The sequence below is a fragment of the Lutra lutra genome, chromosome 3 (genome assembly GCF_902655055.1).
Source record: "Lutra lutra chromosome 3, mLutLut1.2, whole genome shotgun sequence".
Taxonomy (NCBI): domain Eukaryota; kingdom Metazoa; phylum Chordata; class Mammalia; order Carnivora; family Mustelidae; genus Lutra; species Lutra lutra.
In genome coordinates this window covers 63287438-63315061 of record NC_062280.1, presented here as the reverse complement: position 1 = coordinate 63315061, position 27624 = coordinate 63287438, and the positions used below count along the sequence as shown (strand labels likewise).

General features: G+C 36.3%; 2 protein-coding genes across 2 annotated transcripts in view; both read left to right on the top strand.

Annotated features, from left to right (window-relative positions):
- Positions 1 to 27624, top strand: part of LOC125095498 (sodium channel protein type 3 subunit alpha) — a 1188574-nt gene that overhangs the window by 563281 nt on the left and 597669 nt on the right. The gene's annotated exons all lie outside the window — the stretch shown is intronic.
- The window catches only part of GALNT3 (polypeptide N-acetylgalactosaminyltransferase 3), a 45583-nt gene that overhangs the window by 13203 nt on the left and 4756 nt on the right, over positions 1 to 27624 (top strand). The window contains exons 2-9 of the mRNA XM_047721995.1: positions 8423 to 9040; positions 12944 to 13116; positions 18040 to 18189; positions 20080 to 20314; positions 21037 to 21154; positions 22628 to 22828; positions 25896 to 26027; positions 26242 to 26343. Coding sequence (XP_047577951.1) covers positions 8529 to 9040; positions 12944 to 13116; positions 18040 to 18189; positions 20080 to 20314; positions 21037 to 21154; positions 22628 to 22828; positions 25896 to 26027; positions 26242 to 26343 — 1623 coding nt within the window. The 5' untranslated portion in view covers positions 8423 to 8528. The remainder of the gene's footprint in view (positions 1 to 8422; positions 9041 to 12943; positions 13117 to 18039; positions 18190 to 20079; positions 20315 to 21036; positions 21155 to 22627; positions 22829 to 25895; positions 26028 to 26241; positions 26344 to 27624) is intronic.

Below are 27624 nucleotides of genomic sequence, written 5' to 3'. Positions count from 1 at the left end.
GCTGGCACACCCCTGGCCCGTCCACTTTCTCCAGAGCTTGATTTGGGCAGTAATGTTGTACCCTGGGATCATAGACATCATGGACCTGTTCCCTAGCCTAAGTCACTGATCCTGACACTCTCTGTTTAGCCCCACACATGTGCACACTGGGGGCCCCACAAAACTGGGTATCCAGGGAGCCTGCTTCCCAAATTTTATTCCAGGGACCAGTTTGGCACCATATTGGCCCAGGCTATACATGAAAGTGCATTAGACTGTAAGGGACAGCTTTTTAACTCCAGGGGCCATCCGCACCCAGAAGCCAACAGTTATCCTCAGCACATAGCAAGTTCCAGGGTTTGATACCTCCCTATGAATGGCTTCTTCTGGAACTCCAGAGGGCAGATTTTTTGGACGAGTTTCACTAGTGAGACACATCTGTCGGTTTTCCACCATCAGGAAGCCAACACTGTGCTCTCTCAATAGAGATCTCTGGTTCTCAGTGCTGGTGAGGGGAGGGTTCTTCCTTGGACCCTCATCTCAGCCTTGTGGATAGTGGTTGCTCCTCATGTCTACTACTATATTATTTAGAATTCTCTTTCACTAACCAATTCCCTGTTACTCCAGTCCTCTCTTAATAATAGATTAAACTTTCCTTTTTTAAATCACTATGTAGTTTCTGTCTCCTTACTAATCTGAGGGCCATCTATTATGCTTACAAAGTAAATACACAGACAGATCTTTTAAAATGTAGTCTTTCTGTCCAGGGGAAGTACTAGGTAAGTGGGTAATCTGTAGGACAACTCAAATCACTCCTCAAAATTACTGTCTACTATGCCATAAATTATCAGAATATATCTTTCATAGCTGCAGATTCATTCACAGTAGCTGGAGAGTAAGTGAGCTCCCCTTCACCATCATCCTGCCCTCTCCCCAAAGAGTATTATAATTCCATAATTACTTGTTGCTCCAAGCTGTAAAGGTAGAATTGGCTGGTCCAGAAATCAAGAACCTTTCTATAACCTTTTACCTCCAAAGATAACATTGCTAATGGAGATGCTTATCTGACCAGGTTTAGCTGAGAGGTTGGATGTTTGACCACACACTTTTCTATATTAAAACCTGTGCCTCTAAGTTATTGGCAGTCGGCTCTGTCACTAGGCTATTTGTCACACAACCTGCAGAGACGGCTGTTCAGAAAGTCATCCTCCTCTATGACAATTACATGCAGTTAGCTGTCTGTTGGTGGCATTTTCCAGCCAGCCAGAGAACTCTGCTTTGTCTTTAGCTGGGAGCTCTGGGGTATTTCTGCCTCCTCCTCCTGGGAGGCAGCACGTAGCCATCTCAGTGCAATTTGCTTAGCGTCAGTGTTTGTCACCTGTCATATATCCACAAGTCACTGCCTGCTCAGAAGAACTGCAGACAAGGATGTGGACACGGACTTAAACAGAATCAAAACTAACAAACCACAGCAGCAAGTCACCGTGAAATTTGATTTTAACAATGAATACAAGCAGAATGACTTCCTGCCACTCCTCCCTTCCCTAACCAGCAGGTGAGGGCACTTAATAAAATTTCTGCCCAAGCACATAAGGTTTATTAGGGCAAGTTTTTTGTTGTTGTTGTTTTGTTTTTTTTTTTTAATTTGATTAGGAAATCTAGATGATAATGTGTGGCAATGATCCAATATGTATTAATTTTGCAATGGTATACTTTTCTTAATCTATAATCTATACTACATTATAGGTATAGAGTTTTGTAATTTTTTGCTCTTTTGTAACATTCTAACTTAACCCTTTATAACATGCAAGCAAGTTTCATATACCAATTAGGCTTTGTGCTAGTTAAAGTCACCTGGAACCAGACCCTAAATCCCTAAGTATGTAAAAAAAAAAAAAAAGGTTTATTGTCAGGAATATAGGAACAAGAAATGGAAAGAAACACTTTCCTCTTCTTTTATTAAATGTTACTTTCACGTGCAGTTATGAAATGTTCTGTTTCCACTGCTTTAGGAGATTGCTTCAGTTGGAATTTTTTTTAATTTTTTATAAACATATATTTTTATCCCCAGGGGTACAGGTCTGTGAATCGCCAGGTTTACACACTTCACAGCACTCACCATAGCACATACCCTCCCCAATGTCCATAACCCCACCCCCCTCTCCCCCTCCCCCCATCAACCCTCAGTTTGTTTTGTGAGATTAAGAGTCACTTATGGTTTGTCTCCCTCCCAATCCCATCTTGTTTCATTTACTCTTCTCCTACCCCCTTAACCCACCATGTTGCATCTCCTCTCCCTCATATCAGGGAGATCATATGATAGTTGTCTTTCTCCGATTGACTTATTTCGCTAAGCATAATACCCTCTAGTTCCATCCACGTCGTCGCAAATGGCAAGATTTCATTTCTTAGGCATAGTATTCCATTGTGTATATATATACCACATCTTCTCTATCCATTCGTTTGTTGATGGACATCTAGGTTCTTTCCATAGTTTGGCTATTGTAGACATTGCTGCTATAAACATTTGGGTGCACATGCCCCTTCGGATCACTACGTTTGTATCTTTAGGGTTCAGTTGGAATTTTTAAATTAAACTAACAACTAATGTTTTTGCAATGTGTCCTTTCCAACCGGAAGAGACAACAGAGACTAAAGATGGATTTTATCTTGATCTTTTCCTATTTGAATCTGTATTTAAACAACATCCTCAGGTGATTCATTGTTACAGTAGAGTTTGAGAAACCATAGTCTACCGAACTGGTAGCCACAGCTTTGTAGTTATTTTAATTTGTGATATTTCAGTTCTTTCTGTTCAGAGAGAAAGATATTTTTACCCCAAGAATAATCCATTGATTTTTAACCCAGTCTCCACAGACTGTCAGATTCATGCATACTGTTTTAGCCTTTTAAAATATCATTTTGTGGATATTTTTATTTATTATTAATGCCCTCTTGTAATGTCTACATATAATATTAGGATATAGATTGATATTCCTTAAGACCAGAGGCCTCGGAATTTTTTTTTTCTAATTTTAGACATTTATAATTTGGAATTTAGAAGGTCTTTGAATTTAAATTAATTTTTTTCTAGTTTTAAAAAATGATTTCATGGTATTCCTATCTCCTGTGAATCTGATATTTTATAATTAGCAAATGACCATTTTAGATAGCTGTATTTAAAGGTTTAGAACGTACAATAAGAACAAGACCTTCACCTGCTAATCATTTCTATATCCTGAAATTGCTGTTGTGCTGATTTTTGTTTTTTCATCTCTAAAACTTCTGAGTTTAATTGGAAGTTGATTCTAGGAGAAATTTGTTTTGTTTCACTGGTTGTTTTCACAAAGGTCTTCAAATTTGCTAAGTAGTGAGGTCTAGGAACATGATGTTATTCCCAGGAATGGGAATTAAGAATCCTGGTTTTCTTTAATTCATTCGTTTATTGTGTTGTATTATGTGTTTTATTGTTCAGAGTCTGATGGGAAAAATGATTTTACAGCACCATAATTTGCAGTAAAACCCCAGTGCCTCATTTATACAGCATTAATCTCTAATAAGCCTTTTCAGGAAACTTTGGGTTATTTGTGCTTTGGATTTCATCTAATCTCTCTAAGTCAAAATAACTTTTGCTCATTTTATTTTTTTATTTTTTAAAAAATATTTTTATTTACTTAAGAGAGAGAGAAAATGAGAGAGCATGAAAAGGGAGAGGATCAGAGGGAGAAGCAGACTCCCTGCTGAACAGGGAGCCCAATTTGTGACTCCATCCCAGGACTCCAGGATCATGACCTGAGCTGAAAGCAGTCGCTTAACCAACTGAGCCACCCAGGCACCCCACTCTTGCTCATTTTATATCAAGGATCTATTTTGAAAAACCTGTCCTTGGAATATTAGAAATTAATAGTGTGGTTGTGGTTGCCTTAGGATAGATGTAGACCTTTTCAGGTGCTAGTTTGATTTGCCCAAAGTCTTCTGACCTAGACCAGTGACTCTTAGCACCTGCTGCCCTTTAGAATTATCTAGAGAGCCTAAAATAACAACAAAAACAGGCCCTATGCCTTGCCGCTTGAACAATTAAATCAAACTCTCTAGAAGGGAAGTCTGAGACACTCTTTTTAAAGAGCTTTCTGCTACTGTGTACTCAGAGTTGAAGACCACTGATAGAGATGCTTGATGTGGAGTATAATTTTCATTAATGGAAGCCTAATAGTACACATTAGCAATAAAGGGCAGAAAAGTCCTATAAAAATTCCTGGGAGATTTATGTTGGAATCCTCAAGTGATCAGCAACTGATAAAAGTAGACTTTTCCCTTCTGAAATAATCTGAAAAGAGGAAAGCATCCTGTTCCAACTTTAGTAGACTCTTGCTACTCAAAGGTCTCAAACTGTGAATCCTCCATTGTTAAAATCCACAGTCTCATCCTGAATCTTTATTTCTAAAAATATGCTCTGGAAACAGTCCCCCCCCCCCCATCCCTTTTTAACTCATTTGTCCAGAAAACCTTACCTGATATGAAGCTATTTGTAGTTCTTTCCTTAGGTTTTTCCCTTATGTCCTTACATTTAGAATATCAAAAATTTTTTGAGATTGATTTATTTATTTTAGAGAGAGAGCATGCGAGCAGGGTTGGGACAGAGAGAGAGGGAGAGAGAGAATCCTCAAGCATGCTTCCCACTGAGTGCAGAGCCTGACTCAGGCCTCAATCCCAAGACACCAAGATCACAACCTGAGCCGAAATCAAAAGTCAGCTCCCTCACTGACTGAGCCACCTAGGAGTCCCTAGAGTATCAATTTTTGACCCTTAAAGGTCTTATTTCAGATAACTTCAGTTAAAAGCCCGTAATTTAGATCAAATTTGAACACAGTTGGGAGAATGCTACCATTCCACTTAAAAGAATGGCATTGGCCAGGCCCCTTAATCTGTTTGACTCTCCGTGTTTGTCAGTAAAATGGGAATGACTTCACAAGATTGTTGGAGGACAAAGTGAGAACCTGTGTAATGTTAAGGTATCAGGGACCTAATCAACATTTAACAAAAATGAGTTATTGTTTTATTATTTCTAATAATATATGAAATCCTGGTCCTTCTTCTTCCTTTTCTAGTCAAATCTATACTGGGTATTCACTGTGTCACCAACATTCTGGTAAGTACCAGAGAAACAACCATGAAAAAGGGAGACACTGTTTGTGTCCTACATGAGCTTTTCTTGACTCCCTCATTGGATGTATCCTAAACTAAGACTAATTGAGTGACTCCCTTAGATAGACAAACACACACAATGATAGGATTATTTTGCCCTATTGGTGAAGAACTTCTCTAGTTTGTAATTTATTCCTAAAAAAGAACTTTCTTCCAACTACCTCATTAATTCCATCCTTCTTTCTCATTCCCCACCCTACCCACGAATATGATTTCTGCCGTATGTTTTGGGAAAACCATCACTGTTACAGAAGTATATAGTTCTGTCATCTCCCTTTACTCTATACTTTCTCTGCACCCTTTCCTGGTTTATGTGTTGTTGAAACATCCTAGGGAGAACAGCTCATTCCTTGTCTAATTCCTGATCTTGTTTACATCTGGTTGCTCAGAAGATCTAGTATCACTAGCAGCACTGCAGAAGGGGATTTTTGGCGTTGACTCAGGGATAGGAAGGAGCGTGAACATAGGCTGATTTATATCTATTTATCAAACTGTGGTTAAAGGTGATCACATAGTAATTCATAGGTGACAATTATCCTATGAAGCTTCAACTTTGCCTGTTCTTATCTTCCTAGAATCTCTTAGAACAGGTTGTTGCCCCATTAGTCTGAATGCACCCTAGGTCCTAAGCCCTAGATATTGGAGGCAAGACTGTAACGAGTCTAGTGGATTCTCTGCCAAGGTTCATTCCTGGTGTTGCACTAAAGCCCATTGGACTAGGTCTAGTGCAGTTTACTTTTAAAGATGAACCAACTGTCAAAGAATTAACATCTCTAAAGGGTTAACTGCAAGTTGTAGAGTCTATATCCACTTGACATGGATACTTTATCTATTAACCTGTTTTCCCTTGACTGTCCTCTATTTTGTTTTTATAATCCCCTTGCTCTTTCTTTCCGGTTTATCCTTTTCCCACCTATCCCTTCAATGTAGCTATTTCTCTGGCCTCTTTACTGTATATACTGTAGGTGAACTCTTCTATATCCCAAGACTGACTCCCACATTTTCATCTCTAGCACAGAGTTTTTCTCCGATTTTCAATCCTGTATATCTTTTTGCTCATGAGAACTCACCTTGGAATGCTTATCAGCATCTCAAATTTGTCTCCCAAACAGAACCGATTATCGAATTCCCACCCCCAAGTCTACCCTTCTTCCTGTATTCCCTGCCTCTGTTAATGTCATCACGTCAGCCATCCACCTTCCATTCTTCGCTTTCTCTCACCAACTTCTATTTGATTCTACTTCCTGGGCTCCATCCTTTCTACCTTCCTCATTTCTTTGGTATTCATCGCCTTTACCAGTGCTGAGGAAACTGACTTATCTAAAACATAAATATGGTTATGAGTCTTCCTTAAAATCATCCATTTCCTTTCACTCAGAATAAAATTGGTGGATTCCAGTCTCACTTTGTGTCCTGGTTTTTAAGTGACGTCCCAGTGTCCCCTCCTGCTATTTCCTCTCTGTGTCTTCCACTTGGACTGCCCATGTTTTGTCTTGCTTTTTATGTCTTTGCATCAGTCTCTCTCTCTCTCCTCTCTCGTCCATCTACCTAAAAATTGCTTATCTTTTAGGATACTGCTCACCAGTGTTATCTTTGGCAAAAATTCCCTAACATTTCTGTTTACCTCCCATATTGCTTTCATAGTCTTCCATCTTAGCACATGTCACACTGTTTTGTGGTTGCATGTTGACATGCCATATTTCATACTAATCTCTGCTCCTTGAGAGTAAGAACTGTCTTTAATTTGGTAGCCAGAGCCTAGCACAACATTTGCTACATAAGAAATTACACAGCAACAATTGTGTGGTTCTGAAACGATTTATATTATGTCTTCAAGTAATGTAAAAAGCTTACCATTTTAATTCTTACATGAGTCTCCTAAAGCAAAACTCAGAAATGTTAAAATCTCATTTTTATGAGCCATATACATTATAATTATCTTTTGAAGCCAAAATGTCTATTCTATACATACATACATACATACATGTGTGTTTCCAAATAGAAGCAGTGTATAGAACTAAGTTCTGCTTATTTTATTTATTTAGCTTAAAATGTCTTACCAGAGAATCCATCATAAAACTTGGCTTTTTAATTTTAATTTAGCAATATCTGTGGAAACTGAATAAAGTGTCAAATATAGTTTTCACTTATTTAAATTAAATTTGACTTAAAATACCTAAAATATGTTTAGGGTTTAGGGAAAAAGTCATTTTCCTTCCCCTTTGCCCTGCAAATTTGATTGAGTATAATGGTGCATAGTATGTAATTATATACTGAAACCCTTCCATAAACCTTTTTTTAAAAGACCATTGTAAAGAAAATCAGCTTTATCTGTGACTCAGGCTGTCATCAATGTTCTCTTTTTTCTTTTTCTTTCTTTCATTTCTGGTGGCCCATATTAGAGTTTAATAAACATGTTGCTCTGTTCTTAGGGTCAACTGCAAGCAGTATTTTATTAAACCAGATACTGCTTTTGTAACTCAAAGTAAGGCAAATCTCTTTTGCCTCTTTAGAGTCATTTCAAGTTAAGCTTAGTGCCATCTTCTTTTTGCTGTTAGATTTTGTATTTGTGTGAGCTGTTGAAAATAGCTGTGGAATAACAATGAGATAGATGCTTTTAATTTTCTAGTCTTTATTGGTTCTGTTAGGATTCACAAGTATTATCAGGTGAACAAATTTGAGAACATGCCTGTTCAAGAGTTTTTGAAGTTGCTTTGTAATCTTAACTGATTCATTTGGAGTAGAGGTTCATAAGTTGAGGGCAAATTCCATAAAATAAAAGCCACTATTTTAGATGTATGCCTAACACTACCTATATACTTTTGCTTTCTTATGGATTTCCCCCTTTTTTTATAATCAATTCAGTGAAGTCCTTTGGCCCCTTGGTCATTGAGTTAAGATATCTTTTTAAAAATACTCTAAATTTGTTTATAAAAATAATTGTATGCCTATCACATAATAGATATTAACCACAGTTTACAAGGTTGTTTTTTTGTTTTTTTTTTTTTAACTGGAGAGAAATCCCTAATATTTTATAAAGTCAGTAGATTATAGCTAATTATAGCAATGTGTTCTTCCAAAAATGTAATTTTCTTGAGGGCAAGATATCTTTGTATTTTTGTTAACCGTAAGAATACATTGTTTATAGCTTATGTTTAGTTGTTGGTTGAATGAATGAATTGAGCTATGCCTATAGGAATGAATAGCTGCTAATGCCATTTATCATTTCTGTTTATAGGTATTACCCTTTAATGAAATCTTGCGAGCAAATCTATGATAAAAAATATAAGTTACAGAAGAAACTATAACTGTTACTTGTCAAGTGGCAAGCTTTTAATGTCAGAATGGCTCACGTAAAACGACTAGTAAAATTCCATCTTAAAAGACATTATCATAAAAAATTCTGGAAGCTTGGTGCAGTAATTGTTTTCTTTATAATATTTTTGATTTTAATGCAAAGAGAAGTAAGTGTTCAATATTCCAAAGAGGAATCAAGGATGGAAAGAAATATAAACAAAAACAAGGTGTTTGATTTAATGTTAGAAGCTGTAAACAATATTAAAGATGCAATGCCAAAAATGCAAATAGGAGCACCTGTCAGGCAGAACATGGATGCTGGTGAGAGACCCTGTTTGCAAGGATATTACACAGCAGCAGAATTGAAACCGGTTCTTGACCGCCCACCTCAGGATTCCAATGCACCTGGTGCTTCTGGTAAAGCGTTCAAGACAACCAATTTAAGTGTTGAAGAACAGAAGGAAAAAGAACGTGGAGAAGCAAAACACTGTTTTAATGCTTTTGCAAGTGACAGGATTTCTTTACACCGAGATCTTGGACCAGACACTCGACCTCCTGAGTATGTTGAAGAATATTTTTTGTTTATTGTTTAAAATTGAGGTTTCAGGGGAGGGGGATTAACTAAGGAATGTGCTTGTTTTTCAGCCATGCCGAGGCAAAATATCAGCAATTGCTGTTTAATTTGTCTAATTATGCTTTTCCTTATTATTGAGGTTGTTCATACCTATGCTCGATGAGGCACTGTAGATGTGAGAATTTGTTACCTTACAAACTGGAAAACTAAATTTTAGATCTGATTTCTGTAGAGCCACATAGAAATCCTCTATTCTTAAATGCTTTAGTTTTCTAATCTATTTAGTAGGGAATAGGGGGCAATTTTACAGGAAATATGGGAGGCAGAGGAGCTATATCTGTTCCTCTGTGTATTGTTATGAAATAAATAGAAATGTTTAAAAAAATGCCAAGACTTTGGAGCTATTAGATAAGAATATTATATGAAGTAAGTCACAGACTTTGTGGCTACTTTCAATATTGTAATTGTATTTCATAATGCCGTGTAACATTTTGTAACCTTTCTTTTAAGGAACAGTATTGTTAAATTGCGCATTCAATTATGATTTTTTTTTCCTCTAGCGTTTTGTTGAGTATCTTATGTATAGTATCTTATGTATCAGAATTTAGCTTCTGAGAGGCCAACACTACTTCCATGTTATCTCAAGTACACAGCATTTTTACTATGGTTTCCCTCCAGATCCTACTATGCTCTCCTTACTTATCTTTGAGGTAGTTAGTTCAAATGCTCTATTTGAATTCAAATAGGCTAAGATAAATTCTACCACTTTCAAATCACCTGTTGATTTGTTGAAAGTGTAAGGTAGACAAACTACAAGTGATGCCCGCATATTTGCTTTCTGCTTATGGTAGAATTATATTTGGAAGTGAACCTGAAGAAAAGAGCTTTTATAAACTTAAGTCTATGGCTTCACTCATATTTTTCTAGATTTATGATCATGAATACCTGGTGAGAGACCCTCTCATTCTCACTATGAATACCTCAATATTGAAGTTGTGTACTTTATACTTCTCTCTATTCTAACCTGTGTGATTCAAAGTTAAGTTGCTCATCATTTTTAAATCAATGTGTGAAGAAACAATGAATATCTATAAAATATTCTGCTTTTATAACAAGGCACAGAGTAGTTTCTTTCTTATGTTAATAGTTAAAATGCAGTATTGCATTTGACTGATTTGGGGAGAGGTCTTAATGAAAAGCAATCCACATCACAAATTAAGAAGCACAATTTTTATTCTTTGATGTGACAATGTCAGCTCAAGATAAGTTTTTTCCCCCTCCGATAAAGCATGAGGAGCTATAATAATATTAATTAATGAAATCATTTTAAGTGAAAAACAACTAAGCACTCAAAACAACCTTTTTTGGGTAGAAACTGGATACCTAAAACTGTGAAGAATTGGTGAAGATTTAACACTTTCTTACTTTAAATTTAACCTATATGAGTAAGGAACACATTTTCTGAAGAATTGCTGCTCTTTTCCATGCTCATTATAAGTATAGATCCAGGGTCTCCCCAAGGCAGATGTTCCTGTAATTGATAATTTAAGCACCCATCTATATCCCAAATTTTCCAAATGGTTTGACTGGGAATATGCAGTCAGTTTGGCAAGTTATTTGATTTCACTACTTTAAATGACATGTGAAAAAATGTCTAAAGCATAAGTTTAACATGCTTTTTTTTATTGTTTTGGAGTAATTGGGGTTTATGAAATCATACTGTGAAATTTTATTATCACTTGCATTAATGGTATAACATGACACCTTTACTTGATAGTAGTAGTTATCAGTTAAGCAGATAAATCCTAGCTTAAACAGAGGGGAAGCCTTGTAAGAGTAAAGTGATCATATTTTATGTGAATTTTTGTGAGGTTTTATATTTAAAATTTCAAAGCCTTTTTGTAATTCTCAATTAGTATATTAATTAGTCATATGACAAGTAAATATAGAAATATAATTTCTTTTTTAATCCCAAAACTCCCTTCCCAAAATGCTTATAAGACAATTAAGTCATAAGGGTTTTTGTTTTTTTTTTTTTTTTAAGGAAAATAGCATGGAGTTTTTAATAATTTTTACTTTTACTTTATATTGGTTTGTAAACCTTTATGTCCTAAAAATACAAGCTTATATTTAGTCATTTGTTTCTGTGTAATTGTGAGTCAAGAGTAATTATGAATAGGTAGTTTGTGTTTGGACTTTATTTCTAATTGAGTTTATCCAAAATTCAATCTAAAATAAATCATTTGCTTTCATCTGTCAGTGAGGATGAATGTGGTTATTTGCTTCTGACTATGCATATTTATTTGAAATCATGAAAGCATGAGAGAGCAAAATCACTTTCACTTATAACCTTCCTTTCCTTTTCTTACTCAGCAGTGTTGACATACTCTGTTAATAACTTTATCTTCAATCTAACTCCTTTTTTTATCACTACAAATATTCCACCCTAAAGACCTCTTCTCAGAAAAGGATCTGAAACACATTCATATTGAGGTATGGCTGTGAGAGTGATTCATGAGAGTTTATAGGATATCTCTCTCAGGGTAGCTTTCCCAGGCCTCTGGTATCATAGTGGGGGTTCTGGTTTCTCCATTGACCCTCACAGAGCATTTGAAGTGTGCTAGGCTCTTATCTCCATAAGTGAATGATTTACGTCCTTATCTTTGGGCTTGAACAGCACCATTGGATTGTTCACACACTCTATTTGTTGTACCTTTTGACTGTGCAGGAGGATTTTATACTCTGTTGTCTAAAATTGTACAACCATTTATGATTTTTAAGTGAACTTAAAGATAGTTATTTTATTTATCTTTACCATAGACCACACATCTTTTGTGTCCCAGGGTCACTTTCTTTGGTTTTATAGTGGTCTGAAGCCCTCTGCTGTATGTTAAATCTTTTGATCTCACTTCCAACTCTAGGGGAGGGACTGTGGTCAGCTTCAGTCTCAAAGGCTGGAGACCATACAGAGCCATCCACACCCAGTGGCTTCATATGAAGATTATTTTCTTTGAGGAAGAGTTTATTATAAAAATGAATTCAAGATCAATTTGTAACTAATGTGTTTAACTAATGGGGGTAATACCATTAATCAGTCAAAAACTATTTATGATTGCTCTCCTTGTGCCTATCAATGTTTCATAAGACAACAGGATCACAGGATTTTTAACATGGACTTGGGATTTTTATTTAAAATTCTTAAGTTTAGTATTTTAAGATGCTGGGTCTTAGTCAAGTAAACTATGGATCGATCAGATTATTGGAGCAAAATCTTTAACACAGCATGGCATATGGTAGCAACTTAATAAGTCTTGCTGAATCATGAACATAGATTATATGGTAAGCCATTTTTTTCCCTTTTGGGAAAAAATAGATTAAATTGATTTTAAAAACTTGAAAAGTATTACATACTTAGGAAAACAAGAATCTCTGCAAAGATATATATTCATTTAATAAAGTTGCACTGTTTAAAAAATTGCAAGTAATGAGAAAAATGAATGATTTCTACAAGGAAGGAGAAAAACTTAGTTTTTATTTGAGCAATTACAAGTATTTGCTATTTTTACAGGTTGTCTCACTTGTAGGTTATTTTGCTTTTTTATAAAATACTATTTGTGTTTTAGAATTATCTTGTTGAGAAAACTTACAATAGCATATTTTAATTTTTGACATGTTGTCTGTATCAGTGGATATGATCTCTGTGTAGAAAAATTTGTTGTGATCTATTTATATTTACATAATATTAAGATGAACTTACATAGAAAAAATTTATCCACTATTGTTTCTATGCTGATAAAGGCTAAATAATGATGATATTAGTAATGACATAGCTGTGAAATAAAGTAATAAAATTCATAATTGTTTTTCTACTTCTTTGACTTCTTCTAGATGTATTGAACAAAAATTTAAGCGCTGTCCTCCCCTGCCTACCACCAGTGTCATAATAGTTTTTCATAATGAAGCCTGGTCCACGCTGCTTAGAACTGTCCACAGTGTGCTTTATTCTTCCCCTGCCATACTGCTGAAGGAAATCATTTTGGTGGATGATGCTAGTGTAGATGGTAAGAAAGCACATGCAAATTAGATTGTTTCCCAAGTAAATCCATGTGATGCTGTCCAAAGTCTATTTTATTATATTGTACTCTCTGTATGCCACCTCAGAACTTGAGTATAATACCCTAAATGGTAGGTATGATGATGAAAGTAGAATCTAAGGGTGTCCATATTTAAATATTTTAGAGTTCAGAAATGTATGAAGTACCATGATCCATAACTTTGTAGTCCTCAGTGTAAGACTTTTATTGTAAGGCGTAGTGGTTAAGTACACAAGCTTGAGCCTTGCCTCAGGCCGCTTTGGCTTGAATCCCAGCTCTGGTCCTAATCAGCTTTGTAATTTGGGCAAATTACTTAATCCCTCTATGCCTCATTTTCTTTTTCTTTAAAATGGGGAAAATGCCATATTTCATCAAATTTATTGTATAATACATCATTAGTTTGTTTACCACTTGAATAAAAAACACAGCCAATTAAGCAAAGATGCCATTGATTATAAGAAGTATCCAATTGCTCAGCTTAGGAGTGATGAAATACATAAGTAATGCGTAAGTCCTGGGGTTGTTTTGAAGATAAGATGAGTTAATATAAATAATACATTAATTAGTAATATAAATGAGTAGATAAAAATCATTAAAGAGTCACTACATTCTGTTTTATTTTGGCTGCTAAATATTCCAATATTGTTTACAAAGTTAGCTAGATTCTTTAATGCATTTATACTTAAAATTATAAGTCGGGCGCCTGGGTGGCTCAGAGGGTTAAGCCTCTGCCTTCCGCTCAGGTCATCATCTCAGGGTCCTGGGATCGAGCCCCGAATCGAGCTCTCTGCTCAGCAGGGAGCCTGCTTCTCCCTCTCTCTGGCTACTTGTGATTTCTGTCAAATAAATAAATAAAATCTTTAAAAAAAATTATAAGTCAATTGTCAGTTACTAAATTATACTTTTTCAATTGGAATCACAAAGCTAATCAAATACCCTAAGTTGCTAAATTTTCAAACATTACAAGTATTTTTTTTTTAAGATTTTATTTATTTATTTGTCAGAGAGAGAGAGGGAGAGAGAGTGAGCACAGGCAGACAGAGTGTCAGGCAGAGGCAGAGGGAGAAGCAGGCTCCCTGCTGAGCAAGGAGCCCGATGTGGGACTCGATCCCAGGACGCTGGGATCATGACCTGAGCCGAAGGCAGCTGCTTAACCAACTGAGCCACCCAGGCGTCCCACATTACAAGTATTTTAAATACCAATCAGATACAGATTATTTCAATGGTCACAAAATTTATTCCTGAATGAGCTGGGTTTGGATCCAAATTCTTGAAGGTCAAATTCCAATTCCAATTCTAAATAGCTATTTCCTCATCTATAAAAAGGGAATAGTAATACTCTTTCATCAAATCCAAAGCAACGTCTATTTTAAGATAAACCATTATTTTATGTACTATGAAAAAAGAAAAAGTTACTGCTTATTAAGTGACATGTAACCAATAACAAGATTTATCCAGACTTATGAAATGATAATAAGTGAGTAGAGTGTAAGATTATTAACTTGATTTATTTAATTACTTCTTCATACAATCCTCAACATTTCTATAATTTCAAAATACCATGAATGAACTGAGATTATGTTTTGAAGTTACATTAGCATCTAGGTGGACTAAGATTGCTTATCACCAGAGATTGTTGATCTGGATGTGAAACCTAGTCACCAAATGGGCAAGTTTTTTAATTTAAGTCTCCTCTTTATGGATAACACTACATACAGATCTCTGACTTGAATTTCTAGTCCTTTTACCCAGGTTATATCACCACTTAATTGTAATCAATGAATTTCTTTACTGCCTACGGTATTCTGAATTTGTTCCAATTCTTTTTACTTGGTCTGCAGTCCATAGAGTTTTAAGAGATTAAAGTTCTGAACGTCTCTGATAGGTTTTATCATTTAAAAAAAAAATTTAAAAATTCCTGCTTTGGTTTTGTGAGCTTTCTTCTCCAGTGATTTTTATTTTGTTTGATTTTTCAAGCAGTGAGAAATTAGGGCCACAATAAGGCTACTTGTAGTAAGCCTTTAGTCGAAAGTAACTTCTGTTATTTAATTATAAATTTAATTTATATTTTTTATAAAAATATAAATTTAATTTATAAATTTAACTATAAAATAAAATTAGTAGACTTAAAGGAAATCAGAAAGAAAGGTGGGGACCTTAGATGCCTCAGTTAGTTAAGCATCTGCCTTTGGGTCAGGTCACGATCCCAAGGTCCTGGGATCCAGCCCAGCATCCGGCTCCCTGCCCTGAGGGGGAGCGTGCTTCTCCCTCTGTCCCTTTCCTGGCCCATGCTCTCTCTCGCATGTGCTCTCTCTCAAATAAATAAAATTATTAAAAAAAAAAAGAAAAGTGATAGCCAGTCATAATCTTCCTATTTCATTTTAGTTTTTCTATTTCTCTTAATCACTGCCTAAATAAATGTATGTTTATCTAATTATATCCATGTAAGAAGTCAATTTTGAAATCTGACATTTTCATGTAATATTCTTATTAGCCCATTTTGTTCACTTTCAGAACTTTATTTTTGATGACCATGATGGACTAGATGCATTTCACTTAACCATTCACCTTTACTTGCTCCACAGTGTTAGTATATATCATACTGTAAAATAAATATCCTTGTGCTCATGTTATTTTCCTCTATTTGAATTGTGTCTTTAGGTAAGTTAGACTACTTAGTCAAAGGGCCTGGATATTTTTTTATAATTCTTTATTATAATTAATAATAAATTTGCAACTGTTTTCTTGATGAGGGATATCTTTGCATACTAATGTAATTAATTTGTCTTATTGAATAAATGGTCTAATGATGAGTACCCACTGTGGAAAATGTATCCCTAGTCTAAAGAAGTGTGTGAGGTAGAAACGATAATCCCTGATTTCAGTTGGTTTAGGGAAAAGCAGCAAAAATATGTGGATAATCAAGTGACAGAGATAAGTAAGTCCCAATGATAGTAAAACAAAAAATAATCAGCATTTTCAGAGCAGAGACCATGTGGTAAGCCCTGTCTTAAATGCTTTATTTGTATAGCAGCCTTTCATTTTATCTTCCCAGCAATCCCTGGTGAGGGTGTTATTATCCCCATATTAGAGATAAACTGAGGTATAGGTAAAATAAAATAACTTACCTAAAGTCACACAGCTAAAAGTAATGGGTGCTATAAATAGATAAACCCAGGAGATCTGATTTCACAGCTTTGCACTCTTAACCTCACAAAAAGATGGTTATGGACGGGGATTAAATTTAAGGGGCAGGTAAAAATTTATAGGAAGTTCAGAAGTTGTGGGTAAATAAAAAATGCCTTAACAAATCAAACAGTGGGACAGTTCACTAAAGGAATCTGTAGTGACTCCATTAAAGAAAATCAATCTCCATTAAGGCCTTTGAAATGTTTTTATATAAGTTTCTGTTTTACAAGTCAAGTCTATGGTTAAAACAGGAAAATCCATGATTTATATTTTAAGACAAATTACAATCCTGCTTGTCTTTCAGAGAATTAATTCTGAGGTACTTAGAAGATGGTTAAAAATTTAGTCTCTTACTCTGTGGCAACAGTGTTTAGACTTATTTTCTACAGAAGTTGTTCCTGGACTCTCAACTCCTTTATGAATGTTTAGGCTTTGAATAAGCAACTCATTTCTCTGTATCACTGAATAGGAAGAAAACATATAATCACAGATAAAGTCATCTGTCATTTATGCTTCTGAAATCTGGCAGAAGCAAGCATCTACCCTAGGACATTTTTTAAAAAAAATTTTTAAATGTATTTATTTGACAGAGAGACACACAGGGAGAGAGGGAACACAAGCAGGGGGAGTAGGAGAGAGAGAAGCCAGTTCCCGCCGAGCAGGGAGTCCAATGCGGGCTCCATCTCAGGACCCTGGGATCAGGACTTGAGCCGAAGGCAGACGGTTAAAGACTGAGCCACCCAGGTGCCCCTACCCTAGGACATTGATTGATGTTCTCAGCATTCCAAGATCTTTCTGAGGCTACAGTATGGGCCTAAGAAGGCTACCTGAGGAACTATATTATATACTCAACAAAGAATTATGAATTTAATGGTGAAAAAGCAGACTTATGAAGTTGTTTCAAGATATGAGCAACACCTGACTAACGTGATTAATGTGTTTTCTTTTACTTACTGTTTTAACTCTTGCTTCACATGTCTCTTATCCAAATTGGAATGTTGAATATCTTAAATTATATACCCATTAATAAGATTTAGCCTGTTTTAGCTTCATTCCTCACTTACATGCTCATTTCTTCTGCCATATTTTTACTGGAAAAAAAGATTTTGTGTCAGGGGACTCCAGAGCTTTCAAAAAATTTTATGCTGACTCTTTGTAAAAATATTTCCAACTGTTATAACCTTGGACTTTGCTATTTGCCATTTTCCTTACTGTTTTGGTTTTAAATTATTTTGATCACTAAGTATCAGAGAATCCTTTGATACTTGTCATTTTTCTTGAAATTTCCAGATTTAAATCCCAGTTTTAAAAAGTGTCAAATGTTTTTGGCCAAATTCAGTTTCCCTCACTTCCTTAACTGATGTTCTTAGACCCCTAAATGAACTGGGGTCTTTTTAACTCCTGGGGTCTACTCCATTTAAAGTCTTTGCTTTCCCCCAAATATATTTATTGATATTGCATGTACAGGATAAGTCTGTGTTATAACATTTTGTGTTATAGTAGTTCAGAAGTTAAGATTTGTGTATATGGCTATTTTTTCATTAAAGAGCTAAAGATACAATTTTCATCTTAATGGAAGAATGTGTGCATCTGTTGAGATGATGAATGTAGAGATATCATTGCTCTGTGTATCATTAGCTTTCATGTGTTATATATGAATATAAACTTAGGAAGAATTAATCCTGATTTTTTTTCTTACAGAATACTTACATGATAAACTAGAAGAATATATAAAACAATTTTCAATAGTAAAAATAGTCAGACAAAGAGAGAGAAAAGGTCTGATCACTGCAAGGTTGCTAGGAGCAACAGTTGCAACAGCTGAAACGCTCACATTTTTAGATGCTCACTGTAAGTATGTATGTATAGACATAGTTGTAACATTTTCCCTCTGCTTCCTTATAGTTTAAAAAGTGAGGAAGACTTTTCTTTAGATGACTAATTACATTTTCTTTAACATCATTTTCAACTGGTGATTATAGCAATGATGTCTGAAGCAGATTACAGCTCTGGGTAAGGACCTCCTTTAACTTAACATGGAGCTCTTACCACCTCTGTGTTTTGGGCTCCTCAACTCCAGTATCCTTCAGTGACCAACTTCCCCAGCAAGTTATCCTTGCCTGGGCATTTTTTTCAGATGCACAGTCTGTCAGAAAAAAAAAAAAAAAATGTTTTTCCTTATTATTCTTGATTCTTACAGTTTAAAATGAATGAAAGTTTTAAGTGCAATGAATTCTATCTTTAAACTTTGTTCTGGTCCTGATACTTTCAATTTCTGTATTTTCTTTTTTCAAAGACTTGCGCACTTCTCTTGTGCTACATTAGGGGTACCCCTTCCAACTTCTTCTGGCATTTTTAAATGAATATGATCAGTTTTTATTTTATTGCTACTGTTTCTTTCCCTTTTATTTTTAATGGTTTTGTTCTCCAGTGTCAATGATTTTAAATAAAATATATAGCATATAGCATTTTTGGATTCCATATTTAAAGTGCATGTTAGGAATTACTAAAATGTCAGTTAGTCCCCCAGCTGTGAGTTTAGAGGTTTATGCTCTTTGTATGAGTATTTAGTTTTGAATTGAGTTGGCTAGCCCTTCGATTATGTTTGACCTGGCAAATGGTTTTGTTATATGCTAGTTTTTACAGAGGGGGCTTTTGGAGTTGCTGAGTCTCTTTAGAGCTCTCAAATCCAGTACTCTCTTAATACCTGGCTCTTAAATGAACAGAGAGGTCTGAAGGTAATCCAAGAGAGGTGTTTTAAGAGGAAATGGTTCATTCTCCAATATTGCCTCTTATGGTCCAAAATTACAATTATGTCAGACTGGGCATTCTTCCTCTCAGGCAAATGTATCTGATGTATCTCCTTGATGCCAAGTGGTCCTCCCAATAACTGCCAAATTCTCCTGATGGGGAGACCTGGGTAGGACTGACTCTCCTGAATTCTGTGTGTTAAGTGAGCCTGGCCCACAACCAGGGCCCAGACTTTTTTATAGCATTCTTTTGCCCCCACTTTCCATTAGGGCTGGGGCAGGTTTGAATGGTCCTTCTCCAACTGCTAAAATCAAAATAATTTTGACTCCTTGACTTATTTTCTCCTAAGGCTCAGTTAGAGAAACGAGGATTTTGATTACTATACCTTACTTAGGGAGACAAGTTTAAGTAAATCAGAACACTTATGGGGTTAGGTGGCGTGAATCACCAAATAGTTACCTTTGACTCATAGCCCATTTCAGAGGGAAACACAGATCTGAAACTTAAATAATCCAGTGTCATTTTACCTCCTCACTAAGATTAAAAAAAAAAAATCATCTCCTACAAATAAACTTTCCTAACTATGCTGAATTTTGCTTTACCTTTTTCACTCTACCCTCATCTCATCACAGAAACCTTTAAGAAATCTCCTCGGGGTGCCTGGGTGGCTCAGTGGGTTAAGTCTCTGTCTTCCTTTCAGATCATGGTCTCAGGGTCCCAGGATCGAGCCCTGCATCGGGCTCTCTGCTCATCAGGGATCCTGCTTCCCCCTTTCTCTCTGCCTGCCTCTCTGCCTACTTGTGATCTCTCTCTGTCAAATAAATAAAAAATCTAAAGAAGAAACAAAAGAAAAAGAAAAAAGAAATCTCCTCAATGTTCAATGCTCAAAATACAATTGACTATTATTTGTTTCTCTATACTGTCTTCAAAAAACAAAATAGAAAACCCTCAGTGTTTTCATTGGCTTGATTAGAATTGTGTTCGTTCCAGGTGAGTGTTTCTATGGCTGGTTAGAACCTTTGTTGGCCAGAATCGCTGAGAACTACACGGCCGTGGTGAGTCCGGATATTGCATCCATAGATCTAAACACGTTTGAGTTCAACAAACCTTCTCCTTATGGAAGTAATCACAACCGTGGAAACTTTGACTGGAGTCTTTCATTTGGCTGGGAATCACTTCCTGATCATGAGAAGCAAAGAAGGAAAGATGAAACCTACCCAATTAAGTAAGATGATTGCTCTCAAAGTTGTATATGCAGTTCAGGTATTTAAATACGTATTCACTCTTTGCTTTTTACAGTTTTTGCCTCCAAGGTCATTCACACTAACAAAATAAAGAACACACACATTCTATGTAGGGAATAAAAAAAGTCATTTATGTATATATATATATACTTACTTACACATGATATTACCAAGTCGGAATTAGAAGTACGTGAGGTCTTTTGTCTTCCTCATAATCATTACTTCAGAATCTTAAGGCTTGGTTAGAAGACACTTCATAATTTTATTCTGCTGGGAGAGGATATTTAAACTACTTCCCTGTGCCCCTGCAAAACTTGACTCTGAAGATAGCATTTTTCGTTTTTATTAATCTATGTAAGACCTTTGAAATTGTGGGCGCCTGGGTGGCTCAGTGGGTTAAGCCGCTGCCTTTGGCTCAGGTCATGATCTCGGGGTCCTGGGATCGAGTCCCGCATCGGGCTCTCTGCTCAGCAAGAGGCCTGCTTCCTTCTCTCTCTCTCTCTCTGCCTGCCTCTCCGTCTACTTGTGATCTCTCTCTGTCAAATAAATAAATAAAAAAATCTTTAAAAAAAAAAAAAAAAGACCTTTGAAATTGTGATCTCTCTTTAATTTTGGGGGGAATTTATTTCAGTTGGCTCTTTAAGTAAGTTCTTTATTCTTATTTAATTTTTTTAACAAAGTTTGACAATGGATTATTTTTCAGAACACCCACTTTTGCAGGAGGCCTTTTTTCCATATCAAAAGAATATTTTGAATATATTGGAACTTACGATGAAGAAATGGAAATCTGGGGAGGTGAAAATATAGAAATGTCTTTCAGAGTAAGTTTGTAAATATAGTACATATTGAACAATAAAATACACATTTCATCCTGACTGGCTGCTACAGATTGTCATAGAAGTGTGCAGTGTTTACTTTTTGTGCTTTCTAAAATTTAATTGCTAGAAATTTTAGAATAAGGGTATTTTTCTTAACATGTAACTTAATATATTTACTTGTTGCTGCCAATGTAACAAGAGGAATCAGTTAAACGCCTGTGTCCAGCCAATAGCACCAATTAATGCACTTGTAGCTACTGAATTCCAGCCAAGATAAATATAATTCAATCTAGTGCTTCAGGAAATGAGTTGATTATCAAGGGAGTCAGAATGGAAAAACATTTATGTATAATTTTAAAAAGACATTAACTCTTTGCATTAAATGAGCTCCTTTTTTCCTATGCGTATTAAAAGTTAATATGAGAAACAAAACAAAAACTTTGGATGGCCTCCAATATACTTATTTGATTTCATGAGTTCATTTTCTGCAATGACGCTATCATTCATTTTTCATCTATTAGGCTGGAATGTAGTAGGAAAAGAACTGAACTAGGACTAGAAGATTTACGTTTTTAGCTCTGGCTCCAACACAGAATGACAATGATGATCTTAGCCAAATTTGAGCTGCTCAAGGGAAGGGCCTTTCTTTATTCACTTAAGTCTTCCCAACCTCTAACACATGTTAGATTTCAGGCAAAATTTGTTGAATTAAAAATACCACTGAGTTTTCTGATTTGTTTAAAAAAAGAGAGAATATGACCTCTTGCCCTAATACTAGCACAGACTATTAAACATGTCTTCATTTTAGGTTTTTTGCTTAGTGACTGTGGCAGAACTGATTGCCAAGATATTTAAGTGAATAGGTATTGATTTAATAACTTCCAGATAAGTTTTTTGACCCACTATCTCTAAATAGGTATGAGTATTTTTAAACAATGACCAACTACTTCACAAGATTGTACTTGGGTATTATCTGGAATTATTTTCTTAATTACAAAATTGAACATGCAAGGGGTAAATGTAGTCTGGGTCCACTTACTCCCAAGACTGCTAGTTCCTGCCGGAGAAGAGAGAATCTTTGTTTCAAGTGAACTGGTCATGTATCTTATATAAGAAGATAGAAGTCAAATACAAAAGAGCCTTTGGTCTTTGGTATACATTAGAGTGCTGGCATAATTGTTTGCAAAAAAAGAAATGTGGGATTTGGTTTTTATGAAGGATTCGAAATCACTATTTTGTTAAATTACTTTCTGAAAATATGTCCTTGTTGTATTTAGTTTTTGTACCATTTCATAAAATTGTTTTTTTTTTATATTTAAGAATTTAAGTTGAACTGGCCAAGAACAGAGACTATTTGTAGTTTTAATAAATTTCTTTTCTATATTTTGTTTTTATTAGTACCTTAAAGATGAATTTAAAAGCAACACTTGGTTTTGTAAATATACTGTAAATTAAACAAATATCATTAATTATCAGGTATGGCAATGTGGTGGGCAGTTGGAGATTATGCCTTGCTCTGTTGTTGGACATGTTTTTCGCAGCAAAAGCCCTCATACCTTTCCAAAAGGCACTCAGGTGATTGCTCGCAACCAAGTTCGCCTTGCAGAAGTCTGGATGGATGAATACAAGGAAATATTTTATAGGAGAAACACAGATGCAGCAAAAATTGTTAAACAAGTAAGTTAGAGCTAAATAATTAAATCATGACAAAAATCCACACCAAGTTCTCATATTCTTTTACTTACTTGAGTCAGTTCAAGTATAAAACATTGTAAAAAATTATTTCTGAAGTTGGTTTTTAAACTCAAATTATATAACTTATTGATGCCAGTTTTTTCTCTTTTTAAGGAAAAAAATGAAGTAAATGGCTTTTTTAAATATTTAGGCATTCCACTTGATGTTACTCTTTCAATATGGAAGATACTTAGTTTTTGTAACTGCCTTGGTTCAGGATATTCCTCAAAGAAAAATAAGATTCAGTGGAACCACTTGTAACTGGTTTGAGGTGATGCGATTAACACCCACCAAAGAAAGGTGCTAAGTGGCTTTTTGAACTGGGGATGGAGACAGTGTCAGAATGTGGCAGGAGAATAAACCAGGAATACCAAGGCTTTAAAAAAAATTTTTTTTAAAGATTTTATTTATTTATTTGAGAGAGAGAGGACAGAGAGAGAGCATGAGAATGAGCAGAGGGGAGAGGCAGAGGGAGAAGCAGAATCCCTGCTGAGTAGGGAGCCCTATGCAGTGCTTGATCCCCAGACCCCCGCAATCATGACCTGAGCCAAAGACAGACACTTAACCTACTGAGCCACCCAGCTGCCCCAAGTGCTTCTTTTTTTTTTTTTTTCCCAAGTTCTAGTTCCACTGCTTGCTGGAAGGGGTTCCCTGGCAAAGCCCCTTTGAGACGTAGAATGGGATGACACTTCATATGGTGGTTGAGAGGTTGGCCCAGCATGGGGTGTATGCTCAGCCAACCTTCTTCCCTCTGCTTCTCCATCTTGAGAGAGGACATACTTGCATGTCTTCCAGAGTAGTCATGAAATAAAGAAGTAAGTGTTCACAAATGTATGGCACTGTTGTTACTGACCTGTCATGGATAAAAGCTCTGCAGAATTGTGATGCTTAATACACTGGCCCTGAGGTCCAACAGGTTCAGTACTGGTTGTGGTAAATGAGCTAGACATTTTAGGAGTGTGCCTCAGTGAATGGCTCCCAACCCTTTGGAAGAAAAGTGCTGATTTGCAGGGGGTATATATCGAGATTAAAGGGTGTCAACATTTTGACTGTTACAACAAAAGGTCTGGTTACCTCTTTTCAGCTTTTCTTTGGTCTCCAGTATCTCCCTGCAGCATGTTAGTAAGATGCAAAGTCAGAGCACTAGTGGATTAGCTTGATATCTTTTTATCTGAGGCCACCAGTACAAATTGGGCAGACTGTGTGCCGCACATGGGTACGTGGCTGAGCAGGCAGGTGTGTGCTGACTGCAGCTTATACTCCTTTGTCACCCACAAAGCGGCAAGCAAGCCAGCAAACCCTTGTTTTTACCACAGGGCAAACGGATCTTGTTATAAAATACGTAACTTAGCCAGAAGTCCTTTAGAGTTTTACACTTTTTGCTAAAACCCCTGGATTCAAGACGTTGGTGTTGGCAGAGAAAATATTTACCTTAACTGAAATAGTGAGCTCAAGTGTTTAAACTTTTCATATATTTAGGTACCAAATATAGTTTTTCTTTAAAATTTTGCCTATGGACCCAATACCTTTTCAGTTTAATAGTGTTCTCTAAAACATTTTTTTTCTTAGTCTTTTTAAAATAAAGGAAAATGGGGCACCTGGGTGGCTCAGTGGGTTGAAGCCTCTGCCTTCGGCTCGAGTCATGATCCCAGGGTCCTGGGATCGAGCCCCGCATCGGGCTCTCTGCTCAACGGGGAGCCTGCTTCCCTTCCTCTCTCTCTCTGCCTGCCTCTCTGCCTACCTGTGATCTCTCTCTGTCAAATAAATAAATAAAATATTTAAAAATAAAATAAAGGAAAATAAAATGTAATTGATTAAAAACTTGCCTTTTTCTGCTAATACATTGTTATTGTTAAGGTGTAAGTGACACTCTTAAAACTAGAAAAAACTTATGCCCAACTGTGTTGTCTTTTGTAGTCTTGACTAGAGAAAAGATATAAATTAGACTGTATTGGCAACCATCTTTTTATTTCTTTAACTTTTTTGAGAAAGAGAGAGAGTGAGGGAGGCCAGGGACAGAGGGAGAGGGAGAATATATATAAAATATGTAAGTAGTTTAAATACTTAAGCTCGTCATTTCAATTAAGGTAAATATTTTCTCTGCCAGCTTCAGTCCCAAGGTGGACCTTGATCCCATGACCCTGAGATCATGACCTGAGCTAAAATCAAGAGTCATGCTTAGGGGCGCCTGGGTGGCTCAGTGGGTTAAAGCCTCTGCCTTCAGCTCAGGTCATGATCTCAGGGTCGTGGGATCGAGCCACGCATCAGACTCTCTGCTCAGCGGAAAGCCTGCTTCCCCCATCTCTCTGCCTGCCTCTCTGCCTATTTGTTATCTCTCTCCCTGTCAAATAAGTAAATAAAATCTTAACAACAACAACAAAAAAAAGAGTCATGCTTAGCTGACTGAGCCACCCAGGTGCCCTAGCAACTGTTTCTTTATACCTGCTTCCTCACACCTCATTTCACAGATCATTCTTAGGTGTAAAATTAGAATCAGTTTTGGATTCTCCCACTACCATTTCTCTAGAGATCTTTGCCCCAGTGAGGGAGGTTTGGTAGCACAAAGCAAGACTAAAATAGCATTATGTCACCGCCCGCACTGGTAACTTGGTTCTCTTTCAAGGAAGAAACAAACAGGGAGGCGTACTTATTGCCTAAATAAACAGTGAATTCAGTTAAAGCGCATCTTGCATTTTGGCCAGAATTTTTTTCTGGCCCAAATATAAATACAAAACATTTGAACTCTTTTTTTTTTTTTTAAAGATTTTATTTATTTATCTGACAGAGAGAGATCACAAGTAGGCAGAGAGGCAGGCAGAGAGAGAGGAAGGGAAGCATGTTCCCTGATGAGCAGAGAGCCCGATGCGGGGCTCGATCCCAGAATCCCAAGATCATGACCTGAGCCGAAGGCAGCGGCTTAACCCACTGAGCCACCCAGGCGCCCCCATTTGAACTCTTTTACTAGTGCTGTTTTGATTAAGCATTCATTTTACTTCTCATCTTTCTCCAGAAATCATTTGGTGATCTTTCAAAGAGATTTGAAATAAAGCACCGCCTTCAATGTAAAAATTTTACATGGTACCTGAACACTATTTATCCAGAAGCATATGTGCCAGACCTTAATCCTGTTATATCTGGATATGTGAGTATTTTCTGGCTCCTTTTTGCTTGGTATATATGCCTTTGCCACAAACATTTATGTCGTCCAGGGAAAATTTCTGACATACTTTCTGGCTTATGGCTTTTGAGATTTTACATGAACTATTTATTAATACTGCTTCCTGAAATGAATTGAAGAAAATATATATCAACCACATAGATTACATCTTTTTTATAACTTGAAAATTTTCCTTTAGATTAAAAGCGTTGGTCAGCCTCTGTGTCTGGATGTTGGAGAAAATAATCAAGGAGGCAAACCATTAATTTTGTACACGTGTCATGGACTCGGGGGAAACCAGGTGAGCCCTGCACTAAAAGTCCTCCCTTCTCACTGATGCAAACATGAGTAGGTTGTCAGAAGTCCCAGATCACCTTTGTATTCAGGTAAACGGGTGTTTAAGGTTAAGTTTGGCAATTAATATTAAAGTCGCTGAGTGCTTGATTTTGACTCCCATTCTGGTTCTGAAAACAATTTGAAGTGGCTCACTTACTCAGTAGAAAGGCAAATGAAAAAGTAATAGGATAAAGCTATTTTAAATTTAAAAACAGGATCTTCTATGTGGATCTTTGATGTTGGGGGACTACTGGCAAGGTGATTTTGCAGAACTATACGTAAAGGCTATATTTACTTAACTGCATTCAGTAGCAAATTAAGTGTAAATACCAAAAGAGTAGTATTAGAAGTTATCATTAGAAGTTATCTTTGTGAGTCATGATATTGTTTCAATATGTTGTTGAATAAGGGCATGTTCTTGATTACCCTTCACTGGTATACCTGCTCAAATGTTTCGTGTGAGTATTTGGCCTGCCATGGGTACAGAACTTACAAAAATAACATTTCTAGTATTTAGCTTCCTTGCCTTGCCTTTTACAAGTTTTCTCCTGGAAAGATTGGACCCTCTCATTTGTTCATTCAACAAATTCACTGAGTAACCCCTGCATGCCAGACAGATATTCTGCTGGGTTCAAGCAACTTAGATTCTAACTCCTTTAGGAAATCTACATTTCAAAGCCAGTGGTCACAGTCAGCATGGGCAGGTCTGGAATAAAGCCTTCAGAGCGCTTCAAGAGTATGAAGGAGGGCATCTGAATGAATTAGACTGGGTGCCCATACATTTTCCTTGGAAAGCAGACATTTGAAAACATTTTTTGGAAGGTGCGTAGGAGTTAGCGAGGTAGCTGGTTGGAATGAGAACAGGATGAGAAGAGTGTGAAGAGGGGGTTACAAAGGAGAGGAGCTGGTATGTCTTTTTTTTTCTGTGAATTGCAGGTATTTGGGGAGGGAGTCCAAGATGTGTATGGAGGATTTTTACAATATTAAATACTCATGATGTCCTATTTTAGTAGGATGGAACTTTAGTGATGTCAGTTTTAAGAAGAGTCCATTTACCTCCTGGTCTGTCATCTTCCATGTTTCTTCCTACTCATTAGCCTCAGCTAAGTTTAGTTCCAATCCCTACTCATCCAAATGAACCAGTCTACCAAGGGTAGGTGGCACAGATGCCCAGAAGCCATAGCTAGTGAACAGGATCCACTGCTGGATGATTAAGCTGTAATTCTGAAATGGGATGGAGATACAC